The sequence below is a fragment of the Quercus suber genome, unplaced genomic scaffold (assembly GCF_002906115.3).
Source record: "Quercus suber isolate HL8 unplaced genomic scaffold, Cork oak 2.0 scaffold_20, whole genome shotgun sequence".
Classification (NCBI taxonomy): domain Eukaryota; kingdom Viridiplantae; phylum Streptophyta; class Magnoliopsida; order Fagales; family Fagaceae; genus Quercus; species Quercus suber.
Window position 1 is genome coordinate 1569838 of NW_027069485.1, and position 15619 is coordinate 1585456.

The 15619-nt window shown below is 31.7% G+C and overlaps 1 protein-coding gene and 1 long non-coding RNA gene across 2 annotated transcripts in view; one reads left to right on the forward strand and one right to left on the reverse strand.

Annotated features, from left to right (window-relative positions):
• Positions 1 to 7111: 7111 nt before the first annotated feature.
• LOC112040642 (uncharacterized) lies at positions 7112 to 8857 on the forward strand. The gene is made up of 3 exons (XR_002886088.2): positions 7112 to 7249; positions 7339 to 7422; positions 8611 to 8857. It is a non-coding gene; the product is annotated as an uncharacterized LOC112040642 (long non-coding RNA).
• Positions 8858 to 15340: 6483 nt separating this feature from the next.
• Positions 15341 to 15619, reverse strand: part of LOC112026298 (uncharacterized) — a 2644-nt gene continuing 2365 nt past the window's right edge. Inside the window, exon 3 of the mRNA XM_065763085.1 lies at positions 15341 to 15348. Coding sequence (XP_065619157.1) covers positions 15341 to 15348 — 8 coding nt within the window. The remainder of the gene's footprint in view (positions 15349 to 15619) is intronic.

Genomic DNA, 15619 nt, shown 5'->3' on the forward strand with positions numbered 1-15619 from the left:
TAACTCATTATACTGACCTTGTATCATCTACACAGAAGAAATTCACATTTAAAAACTGGTTTGAGCATTATGTCTGTCTTGGTTGCATGTTTCTTTATTTATTTCTTAACTACATCTGTCATAGTCCAAATCCAAATTATAAGGGATATTACTTTTGTGACAAAGCACAGGTGCTGTCATTGTAATTTATACTTTCAGATTAGCAAATCTCTATTAATCCCAATTCATCAGTACAACATTTGGATAGACCTTAGAATGAGTTCAAATGTTCTGCTCCATTGAACATAGCGAAGGTTTTTTTTTTTTAATTGAACTACATTTATTTTGTTTCTCATAGCATCTGGATGGACCATTAACAATAGATGTCAAAAAATCATGAGAACCTGTGGTATTACAAGAAATGGCAATGTTAGCCAACATTAGAGTTATCTTGTGTGAATTCCTATTTCCTACTACCATCTGGGTGCCTATAAATACTATGGAAAACAATATGGAATCATTTCTTTCCAGCAAAGCTCAAAACCCTTTATGAGCAGAACAAACCAAGCCAAACTTAATCTCATCTGCCATATCAAGGCCCATATGCATCCAGCAACATTCCTTGCTACACCTCCTAGTACATGACAAACTCCCTAATGTTAATTATTAGCTTATCTGTTTACATAAGGTAATAAGGAACAATTTTCTCTCATTTTAGCAACATGATGCACATGCCACCATTAGATATAATTGAAGCTACACCTACGTTTGTATCAACAATGAAACCAACTCCTCATCAATTAAAATGTCAAGCTACAATTTTTATATGAAAATGAAACAAAACCATATTTCTTGGAGTCTACTGATATTTGAAAAACTATCAAATTAGTCTAGAAATTTAAGTGAAAAACAATAACACTCAAATTGGGTCTTGTTGAAATAAAGAAATGCATTTATAGAAAGAAAAGTTTTAATATTTTTATTAACTGTATCATATATCAAATAACTTTCGCAATTTCCATGATGAGGTTATAACGTCTCTATCAGAAAAAATCTAGAACTTCTTTTATGGTAATCATCAAATCATTGGCATTTAGGCAAGTGGCGCAATTTGTCCATGAAGCCAGCCTTGGAAATTCCATTTTCAAGGGGTACTCAAAGATTATTATAAACTCTCTCCGAAAAGATGATACGGTTGATTCCGCTTTTGGTCATTTAGTAAAGCCACTATGTCTTTTGTTATTTCTCTTCAAAGAAGGTTCCTTTTCTCACATTTATAAATAAGCAAGGTAATGTTGTAGCACATGCCTTAGATAATTGTGGACATTAATGAAAACTTGAATAATGCATTAGCAGGAGTAGTGGTTCCAGGATTCGCAGAGACTGAAGGTGTGGCATGAATGTCCTACACCATACGTCCTTACCCCTAATGATCACAGCTTCTAAAAGTTCTACTTCACCTTTGGGTTGGACCTGAAAGTTCTCAAATATAGTAGCCTTGAAAAATCACAGGCCCACAAAAGCCTCTAAACTAAATTTAAGTCTCTCACCCAACCAAGTCATTGTGAGAAACAGAAGTCTTCACATGGGCTGCGATCGTGCTTGTTCTGCTGCTGCCCATGTGACCACGAAGCAGAAGAACTGATTGGGCTTTCAGAGCTGGGACTGCAACTCAGATTTCTCTCATCACCCATGTGACTGTAACTATGTGAAGCAGACTTGTGATTGTGAAGTGTGAATAAGATCTTACGTGAAAAAAAAAAAAAAAAAAAGAAGAAGGGACGACATAAATGAAAAGAGAAAATAACAATTCATACTGTGATAAATCAACAATTGGGCTGAATGGTCGCAAGTCCCAACCCAACGGTTTAGCCGGAAAAAACTTAGGCAAAGCATGGGTTAACTTGCTTCCTCCTATTTTTTACATTTTATTCAATTTTTTTTTTTTTAATTTTATAAATTATTGCCATGCATATTGACATTGTATTTTCAATATAACAAACGTTTAGATAAGAATATAATTAATACAATTTTCTTTAGATTGACTTTAAAATGTTCACAAGCCAATACACCCAGTTAGCATATAGATCTTGAAAAGTTACATGATTTATTGAAAATTGAAATAAAGAATTAGCATATTTTCACATACATGATCTAGTGCAAAACAAGAATTAAGAGATCACTAATATTCTTAAATCTTAACTACATTCTCATAACCCCTACTAAAATCAAAATGGTAGAACGCCCACTACAGAACTACAATTGCATGTGTATCTCATATACATCACTAATATTCTTTTTTGAGTTTTTCTCAGGATTAAAAAAGAACCAAAAAATAAAATAAAATCTAGTGATAGTTTTCTATAAAATAAGGAAAGATAATCAATTAGGTGGTCTTCATTTTTAAAAAATTGACAACTAAATTCATCTTCTCAGGGAAAAGAAAAAAGAAACAAACACCAATCAATAAAATCAAAGCCCATCTGACTTATCAAACAGAACTAGTGTATCCAAATACAATTATTTAAAAAGGCAAATAATCAGGAACTGATTTATTTTGTTAAAAAGAAATTTCAGAAAGATAAACCCAATAGCTGTTTATACCTTAGAGCTTTAGGTCCTCGTTCCTTTATAACTTAGAATGACAATGATGCGAGTTTAAACTACAAAAAAGAAGTTCAAACTCGAACCCTCAAAATATTTTAGATGCCAAATTTGCACAAAACCTTTAGAAATCTAAATATCAAGATAGAAAAAATAGAATGTCAAATCATGTTACCGGTTAAACAATATGAACAAAAATTTACGAAAGGTATTATCTTTACAAAAGGAATGCTCTAACATGGATGCGGAGGAGTCTCGGCTGTTTAATGATAATTCAGGTTTTGACAAATGGATTTAAGTAGAATTTGAGAAAATTTTGGACACAAAGCTTGGAAGGATAGCAGCTAGCCAACTAGTACTTGACTGTGGAGAAAAGGCTTGGACCTGGTAGTAGAATAGTAGAGCTGTAGAGGCATTACACAAGATGAGAGTTGTATAGAGTGTGGATTACGACAAAAATAGAAGCACGCCTAGCACTTTGTAGTGGCAAAAATGGCTTGGTTTGGTACTCATTGAGGGCTTAACTAGGATGGATACCTTGCTCCCAATAGATCAGATTTAATCAACATACAACTAGCTGACATAGTATGTGATATAAGTGAAGATCCAACCCTGAAAAAATCCGTCAATGGCTATCACAAAGAGACACTACTGCATTAAGAAACTTAATGGCAACAAGAATGTGAAGTATTGTATAGCCTTTAGAAATGAAACACTTACCATTCCATGTTCTTCTTGATGGCATGAGTTTGCACCATAAGAGAGACCACCTCGGGCCATCAATGAAGAATAAAGATGGAAATATGATCCAAATTTTATAAGTGAGAGTTGGAGCCGACTATTGTAGTTGTAGTTGACAGACTTGCATTCTAGCTTGAAACTAAATCCAAACAGTTGCCTCAAGTTGTATTGACTGTATGCTCTACACTGCTTGGATTTAGCAACTGCTTGGATTTAGTTTTCAAGCTAGAAGTGAGCGTCTGAGGCCCTGAGCAGACCAACTGCTTGTGTTTCATGCTCTATATTTTGCCTTATGGTGTATTGGTTTGAATCATTTGATGAGATTTGAGGATGGTACATGTTTGCCCCTAATACTGCTATAAATGTGAAGATATTTGGGGACATTTGGTAAATATGAAAAGTGGGAAAATAAAATAAAATAAAAATAAAAATAAAAACATTTTGACCGAGTAGTTTATTTGGTTCAAATCCAACAATCTTATGTGTTGGTTTTGTTCCCATCCAGTGAGAATTTGAGAACGAAACTTCTGTGTTGCATTAATCAGAAAAGAATGTACAATAACCTATTTATACAAGAATTGATACAGGAGCTAAAAAATATCTAATCCTGACTAACTCTGCTTTATACGGATCTAACCCTTACAACCAATCAAAACATTACACGTATCTATGTATAAATAGCTACTAAACTACTGAGGCAACTAATTCAAAAACTGCAAGTCGTATTAGCTGTTGCAGAGTGTCGTATAGCTGTTATTGCTGCAAGTCTTCCAGTGCTCTGTTTTGAAGCCCTGCCTCTCTGCCTGAAGGTCTGCTTCTCTGCAATGAATGCTTGCTTCAGCCATGCTTCAGACTTATCCTTTTGATACATCCAATGGTCCCCATGTCACACGTTATGTACCCTATCTGTTTGCATTTTGCATGAAAATGAATTGTTCTTTTCTCTTTTACTTCATCTCGTCCTTTTTTTCCCCTTCTTTTTTCATGTATAACTTACACGAAAAATGATGGTTTCTTGAAAGCTGGATCCGAGACCCCAGTTTTCTCTAATTAGCTAAGCACAAAGGACCTCACATAGGTGAGAGGACCTTTTCAAATTTTGTGATAGAACAACTGGAACCCCACGTAATCAACACGAGCTTGGCAGGACCTCCATGTGACCCTTGGTTTAGATGGAATATTCTTATAATCTAATAAAGGAGGGTTCAGCTTCACGAGAATTGGTTTGAAGAGAAATCAAAGAGTTACGTACCACCCTTGTGGACAGTTTTATACGATTTTGACATCAAGCTGTCCACCACATTGATAAAAGTACTATAGATTTTAGGAAGAGATTTTCATCTTATCCCCACACTTGCTGCATTAGTTGTGAGGCTCACAGGAGCTAGTGATTGCTTCTATTTGTGCAAGTTTAAATCTTATGCGTAGATCATATTTTTAGATTTATAAAGTTTACTTGATCATTTCTGCTCATAAAGGGTTTTGAGGGAAACGATGCCTTTTTTTTTTTCCATTGTATTTGAGGGCACCTGTCCATTTCCAAAATGGATGTAGGAGTTATAACAAAATATCTAATGTTGGTTAACGTTGCCATTTCTTATAATACCAAATTCTCATGTGATTTTTTACATTTATAGGTAATTTTCCTTCTCAATGCTATGAGAAACAAAATAAATGTAGTTTACTTATCGATAAAATCTTGCCATGTTCAATGAAGCAGAAGATTTGAACTCATCCTAAGGGCTATCCAAATGTTGAACTGATGAATTGGGATTGATAAGGACTGGTTAATTTGAGTAATAATATGCACCTCTTTTCACACTTAGTGAGAAATGAGAATGACAAAGGTCTTGCCCAAAAAGGGTAAATTGCAATAGGCCTCTTGTAATTTTGATTTGGACAAAGCTAAGAAATAAATAAACATATATACAGCGAGAAAATTCTTAATGCTAAAAGCAGTTATTGATGTATTATTCATGTTTTAAAATCAAACCTTGGAAGGAAATTTTTTGATGTATATCATTTACATAAAAATATATAAATATTCACAACTATTTAATTTTCTCAGCAAAAAAGAAAAAAAAAATCATTTATTTAAAATTTATTAATAATTATATTGGTTTTTAAAATAAATTATAGAGCATGTACATCCAAAACGAAATAAGCCACTTCTATTAAAAACAAAAAGAGGAAAAAAAAATAAAAAAAGCCTAACAATTTAGGACAAGAAGTAATATCTCAATATGTGGTATGAAAATCTAAAAAAGACTGCTTTACTTCATTGCTCACATGCATGTGTCCATGACCATATTTATTTCTTTACTAAATTACACAATCTGAAGTCTGAACACTTTCAAGTAGGAATGGGTTTCTCTTTTCCAAGACTAAATTCTCTCATGCATTGATACACAGTCCAAGATGTATTGTCGATCGGACACTAATAATTTTGTGTGGTAGGCCAAGAGTTATTCGTTGAAACTTGAAAGTACAATAATTTTGTATTGTCGGATACCAAACCAAATGATCATATCAAAACTCAAAAGCAAATGAAAATCACAAAGTGAGAAAGAAAATATTATCAGATAAGAGAACTGAAACAAGATATTCGGCTTCTTCATATTGAGAAGAGTCAGATTGGTTTTCAAAATTGGGTCATTAAATGCATGTGACCCGGTCAGATCAGCTGAAATGCGTGGCAAGCAATGAAAATGTTAGATGTCTGAATGAAAGACAATAAAGAAAAAGAACAAATCATTTTCTTGTGACCTTGTCAGAGAGGAAAAAGACTTACATGGAAAAGAAAGGAAATAAAAAAGGACGAGATAAATTGAAAGATAAAAGAACAAATCATTTTCGTGCAAAATTCAATCAGTTGTCACATCTACAAAGTAGAAAGAGTACATCATGTGGGACTTCGTTTGTTCTTTGCATGGAACCGAACCAATTGTCACCAACAACAATACGAGAATGTTGCGGATTTGAACCAAATCAACTCACTGTTCAAGTCTTTAGGGGCAAAGATGTAGTTAAATCCCCTTTGTGAAAGTCGCTAACACCCATTCCAAACCATTTTTCTCTCTCATTAAACCAAGAGTGAATATTGTATGAGACCATTTCATGATTCGTCTCATATAAAAATTTTCCTCAAATCAATCCACCAAACTCACCACTCACATGTTAGCATTTACATCACTTGTGTAAAATTATCGGTATATTTACATCACATGTTAGCATTTACATCACCACTCACATGTTAGCATTTATATTATACGATCACTTTTTCAAAACATCTATATCAGATTATTTATTCTATAATATATTTCAATAAAATATTTATCGGTTATTTATATTTTATTATTTTCTCTAATAGTTTTTTTTTTTTTTTTGGAGGGAGTTCTCTAATAGTTGGTGTGCTACATTGATGTGTGAATTAATATAAAAATATAGGATAACAATTAAATAATATAAATCACATGATAGAAAGATATAGTATACACTATTACTATAACACTTCTATTTTTATACAATTATGCAAAAGACTGATGTAATAAATTTGCATATAGATCACATTGTCACATTACGATTCATAGATGGTACTTGCGTTGGTTGGATTAGAACAACAATTAATTAAAAAAAATAAAAAATAAAAAACTCTGGCAAGGAGTGGTACCATTCCAATGACACAATAAATTCTTTATAACACCACAAACAATGAAAAGACATCAAAACCCTTCTCAAACCATTTTCACCCCTATATATATAGGTTAGAGATGCGTAGAATAGGAAACAAATAATAAGTGTGTCTTGGGGAGAGAGAAGGAAAAAAAAAAAAAAACACAGGTCTCTGGTCAACAATATGGATATGGAGTACCCTTTGGGGTTTCATTTGGTAGCACCTCAGGCTATAAACGAAGAACATGAATGTGTTAGTGTTCTATTTCTAAGTTATTTTTTATATTAATTCTTCTTCTTTTTTCTTCCTATTGTTAATTTTTTTTTCCTTGTTGCTTTCAGTTTTTTCACGAATTCTTAGCCAGTGTGAATCAAGATGGAAGATTACACAAAATCAACTGCCTGGCTTTAGTTTTCAAGAGTGCGGTAAAATTTTCTTCCTCTCCTACTGCTAGCTTTTAATATTTTTATTTTGACTCTATTTAGACTCTAGTTTCACATACTTTCTCGTCTATTGTTAATATCTTGTGCAATGTGTCTTGTATTGTCTTATTTGGCATCTTGTGCCATATGTCTTATATCATCTTATCTATTTGCTCTATACAATATGCCTTGTATTGTCTTATGCCAAGTTACTGAGATACTCTACTATTTATTGCGTTTTAGCTTTTAGTTGAATAAGTGCATTAGCGGTGTTTAAAAGTTATATTATTATTTTTAGCACCATTAATCACAAAAATAGGATTGTATCCATCAAAAAAAAAAAAATTTGTAAAATAGTGAAAATTTAGCTAAAGGTAAACCCATATAATAATATTTTATCCTCTATATTTTAATTAAAAACTATGCTCTCTCTAACAAAAAAAAAAAAAAAAACTATGCTCTCTCTCTTACTTTTTTTTTTTTCTCTTTCATAAATTTCATCACCGAGAAATTTTTACCTAATCCAGGGCTGCAAGGTCACCAAATTGACCTTATAGTCCCAACCAATAAAAAAATACCATGTCAATAGAAATTTGGCTGACATCATTTAATGAGTACAGCTCATCAGCAATGGCAGCACACTCTTGAAGTCCCAAACGTTTTTCTCAAAAAAAAAAAAAGTCTGCAACGTTAGTCCATAGTTAATGTTAACGTTATTAAAAGAATAAAATATAAAAAAGAGAGCCGACCAGCTGTATTCTAATGGGGACTTAGGACAAAGAGAACCTTTTAGGGTTCTCACTCTTGTGAACAAAAGCCACAAGGTCTTACTCAGTGCCGACAAAAACTAAGTGCACAATGTAACCCCAAACAAATGTTACAATGAGTGATTTTTAGTGAAATCAAATGAAAAGTTTTAGTGTAAAGAGACAAAATCTTGTTCACATAAGCGTGGTAGAATCCAATTTTCAAAGTAATGGAGTTATAATTTATTTTGTCTTGTTGTGTTTTGTTTCATTTTTTAAAGAATGTATTATGATTTGTTGTAATATGTTTGCTCCTAAATAAAATATATCGAAATGTAATGAGATATGAATTTAATGCCTTTTTTTTTGGTGAAAAAATTAATGTTTTTTTTTTTTTGAGGTGAGAAAAATTTAATGCTTTGTTGTGATTTTTATATATTTTCAGGTGGGAAGATCGAAGAAGTCATGCAGCCAAGAACTCTAGGAACTATAGTTATGTAACCAAGTTTTGGAGGAGAAACTATAGTTTTAGTGTTAATGGAGATAGGAGTATGGCTTTAGAGTAGAAAACTGTGATAACACAAGCAATAGGTAAATGTATTTTCAGCTAATTGAGATTGTGGAGAAAGAATCCTATATCTTTGTTCCCTTTCAATTGTTGCCTCTATTCACATGCAAAATTCTAGAAGTCCAAAAGATAAGGAAGAATATCTTTATGAATGAATGACAATGGAGATAGGAGTTGGCTTTGGAGTAGAAAACTGTGATAACACAAGCAATAGGTAAGTGTATTTTCAGCTAATTGAGATTGTGAAGAAAGAATCCTATATCTTTGTTCCCTTTCAATTGTTGCCTCTATTCACATACAAAATTCTAAAAGTCCAAAAGATAAGGAAGAATATCTTTATGAATGAATGACAATTGCAGAGTGCAATTTTAAAGATGGATTGCAAAATTCAAATAGGACACACAAATTCTTTGATAACAAACAATTTGAGCATTCAAAAGCTATCCTCAATCCTCACTGCTAGTGCTAACTCTTGCTTTGATTGAAAATACACCTACCTATTTTATTGATGTGTAACAAGTAAACAAAGTATACAACTTAAAAAAAGGTCCCAAGCTTTTCTCCGAAAGTGCTCCTTCCAAAATCACCTTTAAGCATCTATGATTCCATGAAAATGTCGATTACAACTTAAATTTGGCATCTAAGTTTTTCTTTCTATTTACTCTAGAACCGAACAGAGGCTGAAAATGGCAATTACAACTTATATTTGGCATCTAAGTTTTTCCTTCTATTTTCTCTGGAACCAAACAGAGGCTAAGAATTTCATTGATGATTTGGAGCACTATAATTTGATATGCAAAACAAATAACAAATAATAAAGAATTACATTTGAAAAATAATCCTCCCAAATCTCTTTCTTCAATCTGATAACCCCAGCCAGCAGATTGGACTTCAGCAGCGTCTATTCTGCATTGGACTCTTTGAACAACATTTGTTCTGCATTCCAAGACTAAATGAGCCGAACCAAGACTCCTTTAATCACCAACTATTGAACTATGCACCACACCTTCAAACTACCTTCATCAGCAAACTATTGGGGTCATCACATATACAACAGTCAACAACCTTCACACCAAAAAAAAAAAATGAACTTCTTCAAGACCAAAATTTCAATTACTGTATCAGCAAAGAATTTATTTTAAAATTGACAAACATAGCAGCTGAAAAGATTTAGTCTAAGCTTTGCAAACTACAACAATGGAGTTTACACAGAAAAATACTCAGTGAAGCTATAGACTCAGAGAGAGAAAGAAGAGATGATTAGAGAATGAAAATTCTGGTAGAATGAATTTCTTAACTTTCATTACTGTTCTGTACAATATATATATACATCAGCATCTATAACTGCTTTCTCAGAAATCCAGAAATCACGGAATAGATCCGGAATTTGTGGAGGGAAATTAGGAACTAACTTAACTGCTATTAACTGTCTAACAGACTAAGTTTAAGGACTCACACCAGTTATACAAAAACGCAGCGTTTCAAGATGTTAACCTCAGCTATACAAAACGCAGCGTTTCACTTAAGTCTATTAACACTATACGTTTAAGTAGAACGACACCGTTCTGAGGGATAGTTGAACTAGCCGTTGAGAACTAGCCGTTGCTCATCATCAATGCTCTGTTTTGTTCTGGAACTATTCTCAACAATCACCACACAGCCATGTCACACAATCAAATAAATAAACACAAACTTAAAAAATAAGTAACCTCTAAGATTTTGGATGTACTTCCACTGCCACTAAATATTTAAAAGAATGTGATTCTCACTCTCAAAAGAAAATCCAATACTTCAAAAGTTCTAATCAAATGCTGCATAAGAGTGCGAAATCTTGTACTAGATCGTTGAACTAATAATGGGTAGGATCATAGATCAAAAGCAAATCTAGCACTTCACAACTCCTAATAATCCCCAAGCAAGAATGATAAAAAATTGGACTAGATTGTTGAATTAACTAAGGTTAGGATTATAAATCTGTGCTTGACAATAAGTCCAACCAAATCATTAGGCCCTTTCTTTGTAGGTTCACTCTTCAGTCTTAAACCTCCGTCTATTCCTAAATTTGACTAGGCCATACGAATCTCACTCTTTCTTAAGATTATGATAATGTTGACTAACAATATTTTGTATCTCACTCATATTCTATTCTACATAAAACTCTAACCTTCACCGTGAAGTCGGCCTTTAGCAAAAGGGAAAGCTTTCCCTCATAGTATAGCCTAATGTTCAAAACAAGTCTCTATGCTAGATCATAAGAAGTGGATACCAGGAAAAAAAATCATAAACAACTAATATTATAATATTACAAGAAATAAGCATTTCAATGAACTGATATGATAGACACATGCTTGTGAGGGTTTTGATCTACTGTGGAGCAAACTAGAAAGATTCAGGTCTCTACTATTCAATGTGACTGGTGACAACATCAAGAAGTGGAAGTAGAGTGGCTTTGGCTCTTGATTGATAATATGACCCATAATTAAAAGAAGACAGATCACTTTTCTTATCACTTAGTAGCAGTTTGAAAAATAAGCAGAAAATTAAAGACATCTTGATATATACCAATAACTAATCAGAAAACGCAGTATCTATGCCAACTTATAGATTTACAAAAAACAAACATAACTAAAAGGCCCCCATAAGTGTTAGATAGTGTAGCCAGATTATCCACTAAACAGAAGCACTATGAGAATGATAAAATAATGCTCATACTCAAAATGCATCAAAATTAATCAAACAAACTAGTATGGATTACGGAGTAGAACAAAGAAACCTTTACAAGAAATAAAGCAACCCCTTTATCAATTGAAAATTCCAAACAATTTCTACCCAGTAAAGCAAATTATGCAAAAAAAAAAAAAAAAAGGCCCTTTGATCACTTTCACTTGCTAGCATTACATAGTCACAGAAACCCATATAACTGATGAAGAAAAAAGTACATATTATGGGAGTCTCAGTGTCAGTTTCTCACCAGAAATAAAGGAAAAAAACCCCAAAAACTATGAAGAATGTGAGAGAACACAAACAGAGAGTGTCTATCTACTCTTCACTCTTCACTCTCTTTTGTTGGCAATCCTAAGTCAATTCCTCAGACTAAAACAAATATACTTAGAATTAAAGCGGAAGGAAGGTAATTATTCCCTACTTCGCGGGACCCTTTTGGTTAAACTATTTCTGCTGACTTGTTAAGCTGACGTTGCCATGACCCAATATTGGATTTTTCATTCTTCAACACGCTCAGACTTACGTGCTACTGACACGTTTCGATGTTTGGTTGGTTTGTGAAAGCAAGGAGTCTCTTATAGCTAATAGTTTTAGGCCACGTATTGAGTTACTCTGTCTGTGCTTCTGTGTTCTAGATTCTCTCTCATTCATTTCTATTTGGAGGTAAATAATTTATTTTTAGGCTGAATCTTTGCGTTCTGTAACGTGACACTATCATATATGACTATATAATAAAGAGTTATTTTATTCCACTGCCATAACTTTTTGAATAAAGCAAAAAGATAAAATTTAGATAATATAAAATTATTGGTAAAAATATTACATAACACTACTTTTATGAATTTTGCTAATGTGTGCTCTTAAGGCACACAATAATTATCATTTTTTAAAAAAAAATTTAAAAATTTAAAAAGCATTGACAATTTTTTTAAGTTTCAAAAAAAATGTCTCCAAAAAAAATGGTTAATTTGTGTCCTAAGGCACACATTAACCGACCTTACTCTTATTTATGTATTACAATTTTTGTCGCATCTTTGACAAAATATGATTAAAAAAAGATATTAGTCCAGTTGTGGAAACTGAAAATCAATCGTTCACACTACTTTTCCATAGCGTCCGTACAGTGGGTGGGTCATGGACCCTAGTCTAGGATGGCTCACGAGCATGGTCAATTTCTCACATGGAAAAAAGGTACTCGAGGAGAAAAAAAATATAAGACCGCAAATTTTATTACAATTGTAATGTGACAAATGATAAACAGTGGTGAATAAATAATGAATTCACAAGTAAATGATAGCCGATAACTTATAACCTGTCATGTCAAATTATGACAAAAAAAAAAAAAATTATGAAATAGTTTGCTTTGCAATAATCCGCTCATTGGATAATCTAAGCATAATATGAAAGACATGGCAAATGATTACTCTCCCTTATCGCAGACGATAGTCAAGGATAAGTCTTTTATCCTTTTAGGCATGTGGAAAATGAATAAAAGAGAGAGAAGTGACTACGTAATGATTACAATGCCAATATTCCAGGCTTTCCAGCCCAAAATACCAGGCACTGATTCAGGGTACTAGAAGAGGAGTGAATTTTCATGCCATATACTTTATACTACTATTTAAGAGAATTTTTTTTTTTTTTGGTATGGAATTTTTTTTTTTTAATTCTCTTAACTCCTCTATGTTTAAATAGAGACAAAATTAAATAATAATCTGATAAAAATAAAACTTTAACTCCCACTAAAATATTGCCTAAAAAATAAGATCGCTCTTCTGTTAATTTTCAAATTATTTTACCTACTTATAAATTAGATTCTCAAAATAAAAATTATATATATAAAATAAAAATATAGGTTTTTTTTTGCTACAAAATAAACGTGTAATATTTGTTCATTTTTTGAAGTTAGCCTCATGACACTCCTAGTTGTATTAGTAGTTTTAAATGCGTAATATTAACAAAAAAAATATGTAAACCTCAAATTAGAATTAATGAAAAACTATGATACTAAAAAAAAAAAAAAACTCATCGCACACGCAAAATGCATGTGATGAGGCTAATCTTTATTATGGGTCTAGTTAACAGTGCCGTTAGGTATCCAACAAGTGTGCCATATTTTTTTTCACGGACAATTTTTTTTTTTTTCAATAAGACCAAATACTTGTTCCATTTCTCTTCCACTCATTTTTTTTTTTCACAGACAAGAAAAATGTTCACAAGTTAAATTTTTTTAACAAGACCAATATATCTTTTCCATTTCTCTCCCACTTAAAACAAATTCTTTGCTCCATAAGAAATAAAAATAAAAATAAAAATTCTTTGTCTTCTCCTAAAAGCCACACGTACAACACTACAAAGAAAACTTTTCTTTTCTTCCATTTTTTTTTTTTGGTGGGATATTAAAATCAATTTGGATTTTTATTTTATATTTGATATTAAATAAATAAGAAAAAAATAATATTTGATCCCTAAATTTTGGTAGTAGTCAATTTAACCCTTATTAATTATTATTTTAAGGTTTTAGTCAATTTTATTTCTACCATCAACTGACCAACGAGAAATGACTGTGGCAAACGGTGTGAATTGCTAGCACACCTAATACTACCTAGTCAATAAAATAATAATAATAATAATAATAATAAATTTAAATAAGCAATTTGGTCCTTGTTATTTTAACCTTAATGTTTGTAGAATTGTAGTGGTGGATTTGGCTTAGTGGCAGTGCAAAACTGTTTTGATGGTGGTGATTTGGGATCAGTGATGGTGATGGTGAATTTACCAAGAAAATGCAAGAAAGTAAAAAAGAAAATTGAAAAAATAATTAATAAAAATATGTAAATAAAATAATTATTTATTACTAAAAAAGATGGTATTATTTCCTAAAAATGATTATTTATTACTAAAAAAACAATATTAAAATTTTCAGTAAAATAGAAAATAGTTTTAATTACCAAACTTTTGGTTCAACAAAATAAACACAAATATTGCTAGAAATACATCCAATTCACTAGTGTCATTATTTAAGAAATGTTGGAGTACAATGGCCTAATATTGTCAAATGAAATTTTGAACATTTAGTAGTAAAAATTAATGTTATACTCCCATCTATTAGTCAAAAAATTTCCTTAGAACAAATTATGATTCTCACTTGCAACTAAATTCTCATCCATTAATGCCATAAGATTGCAACATATATTAAAAATAAAAATTGACATTGTATTTTAATATTTTTAAAAAATAAATATGAATTAAATAAATAATTTGCACCTTGTTTAATAATTCCTTAATCCTTCATTGAACTTTTCTTCATCTCTGCTTCTCTTTGATAATGGTAAAATGAAATAGAGAAGAAAAAATAAGTGAGTTTTATATTGGTAATTTGTAAATGGTAAAGTGAAAGAAAGTTGAGAGTAAAATATTGGTAAAGTGAGATTTGGTGGGAAATATAAAATGTGAAAGAGAGGAAAATTAACATTTCAGCAAAATATTGGTTAAAACATTTTTGCTTAGAGAGAGCAAAATCAACTTTTCTAGTTATGGGAGGGTTTCATAGTCTCGGCCCCCATTTAGTAGGTATTGTCTACTTTGGGCATGCTTTTTTGCAACGTCTTCACGATTTTGCTTAATCTCACATCGGAGAGAGACGTCTCCCACACATGTGTACCACTACTACACATATGTAGTAGGCTCAAGCTTATAAAGCACATGTGGGAGGTGTCTCTCCCCGATGTGGGATTGAGCAAATCTTTGAGGAAAAATCCAAAAAGGACAATTCCTGCTAATTAGGGGCTAAGACAAGAAACCCTCCCACACTACCCTTATCAATATCATCACTTCAACTAAATTAATTGAACTATAGGCTCTTAGTTACATATTTAACTAGTCAACAATCTGTTCAATTCATGAGAAAGTTTAACATAATATGATTTTGTTTTTCTAAATATGAAATTTGATGATTTTATTTGAAAATTGAACTATATATTCTAGCATTAAACATTTATTATGATTGTGTTTATATTTGGAAATGTATATTCTACTACTTAAATAAAATATGAGTGGATGATTTATATATATAGAATATAGTTTAAAATTAATTAAAAAAATATGTATTGTTCAATATATAGCCTAAGATTTTCTCTGTTTTGTCAAAAAAAAAAAAAAA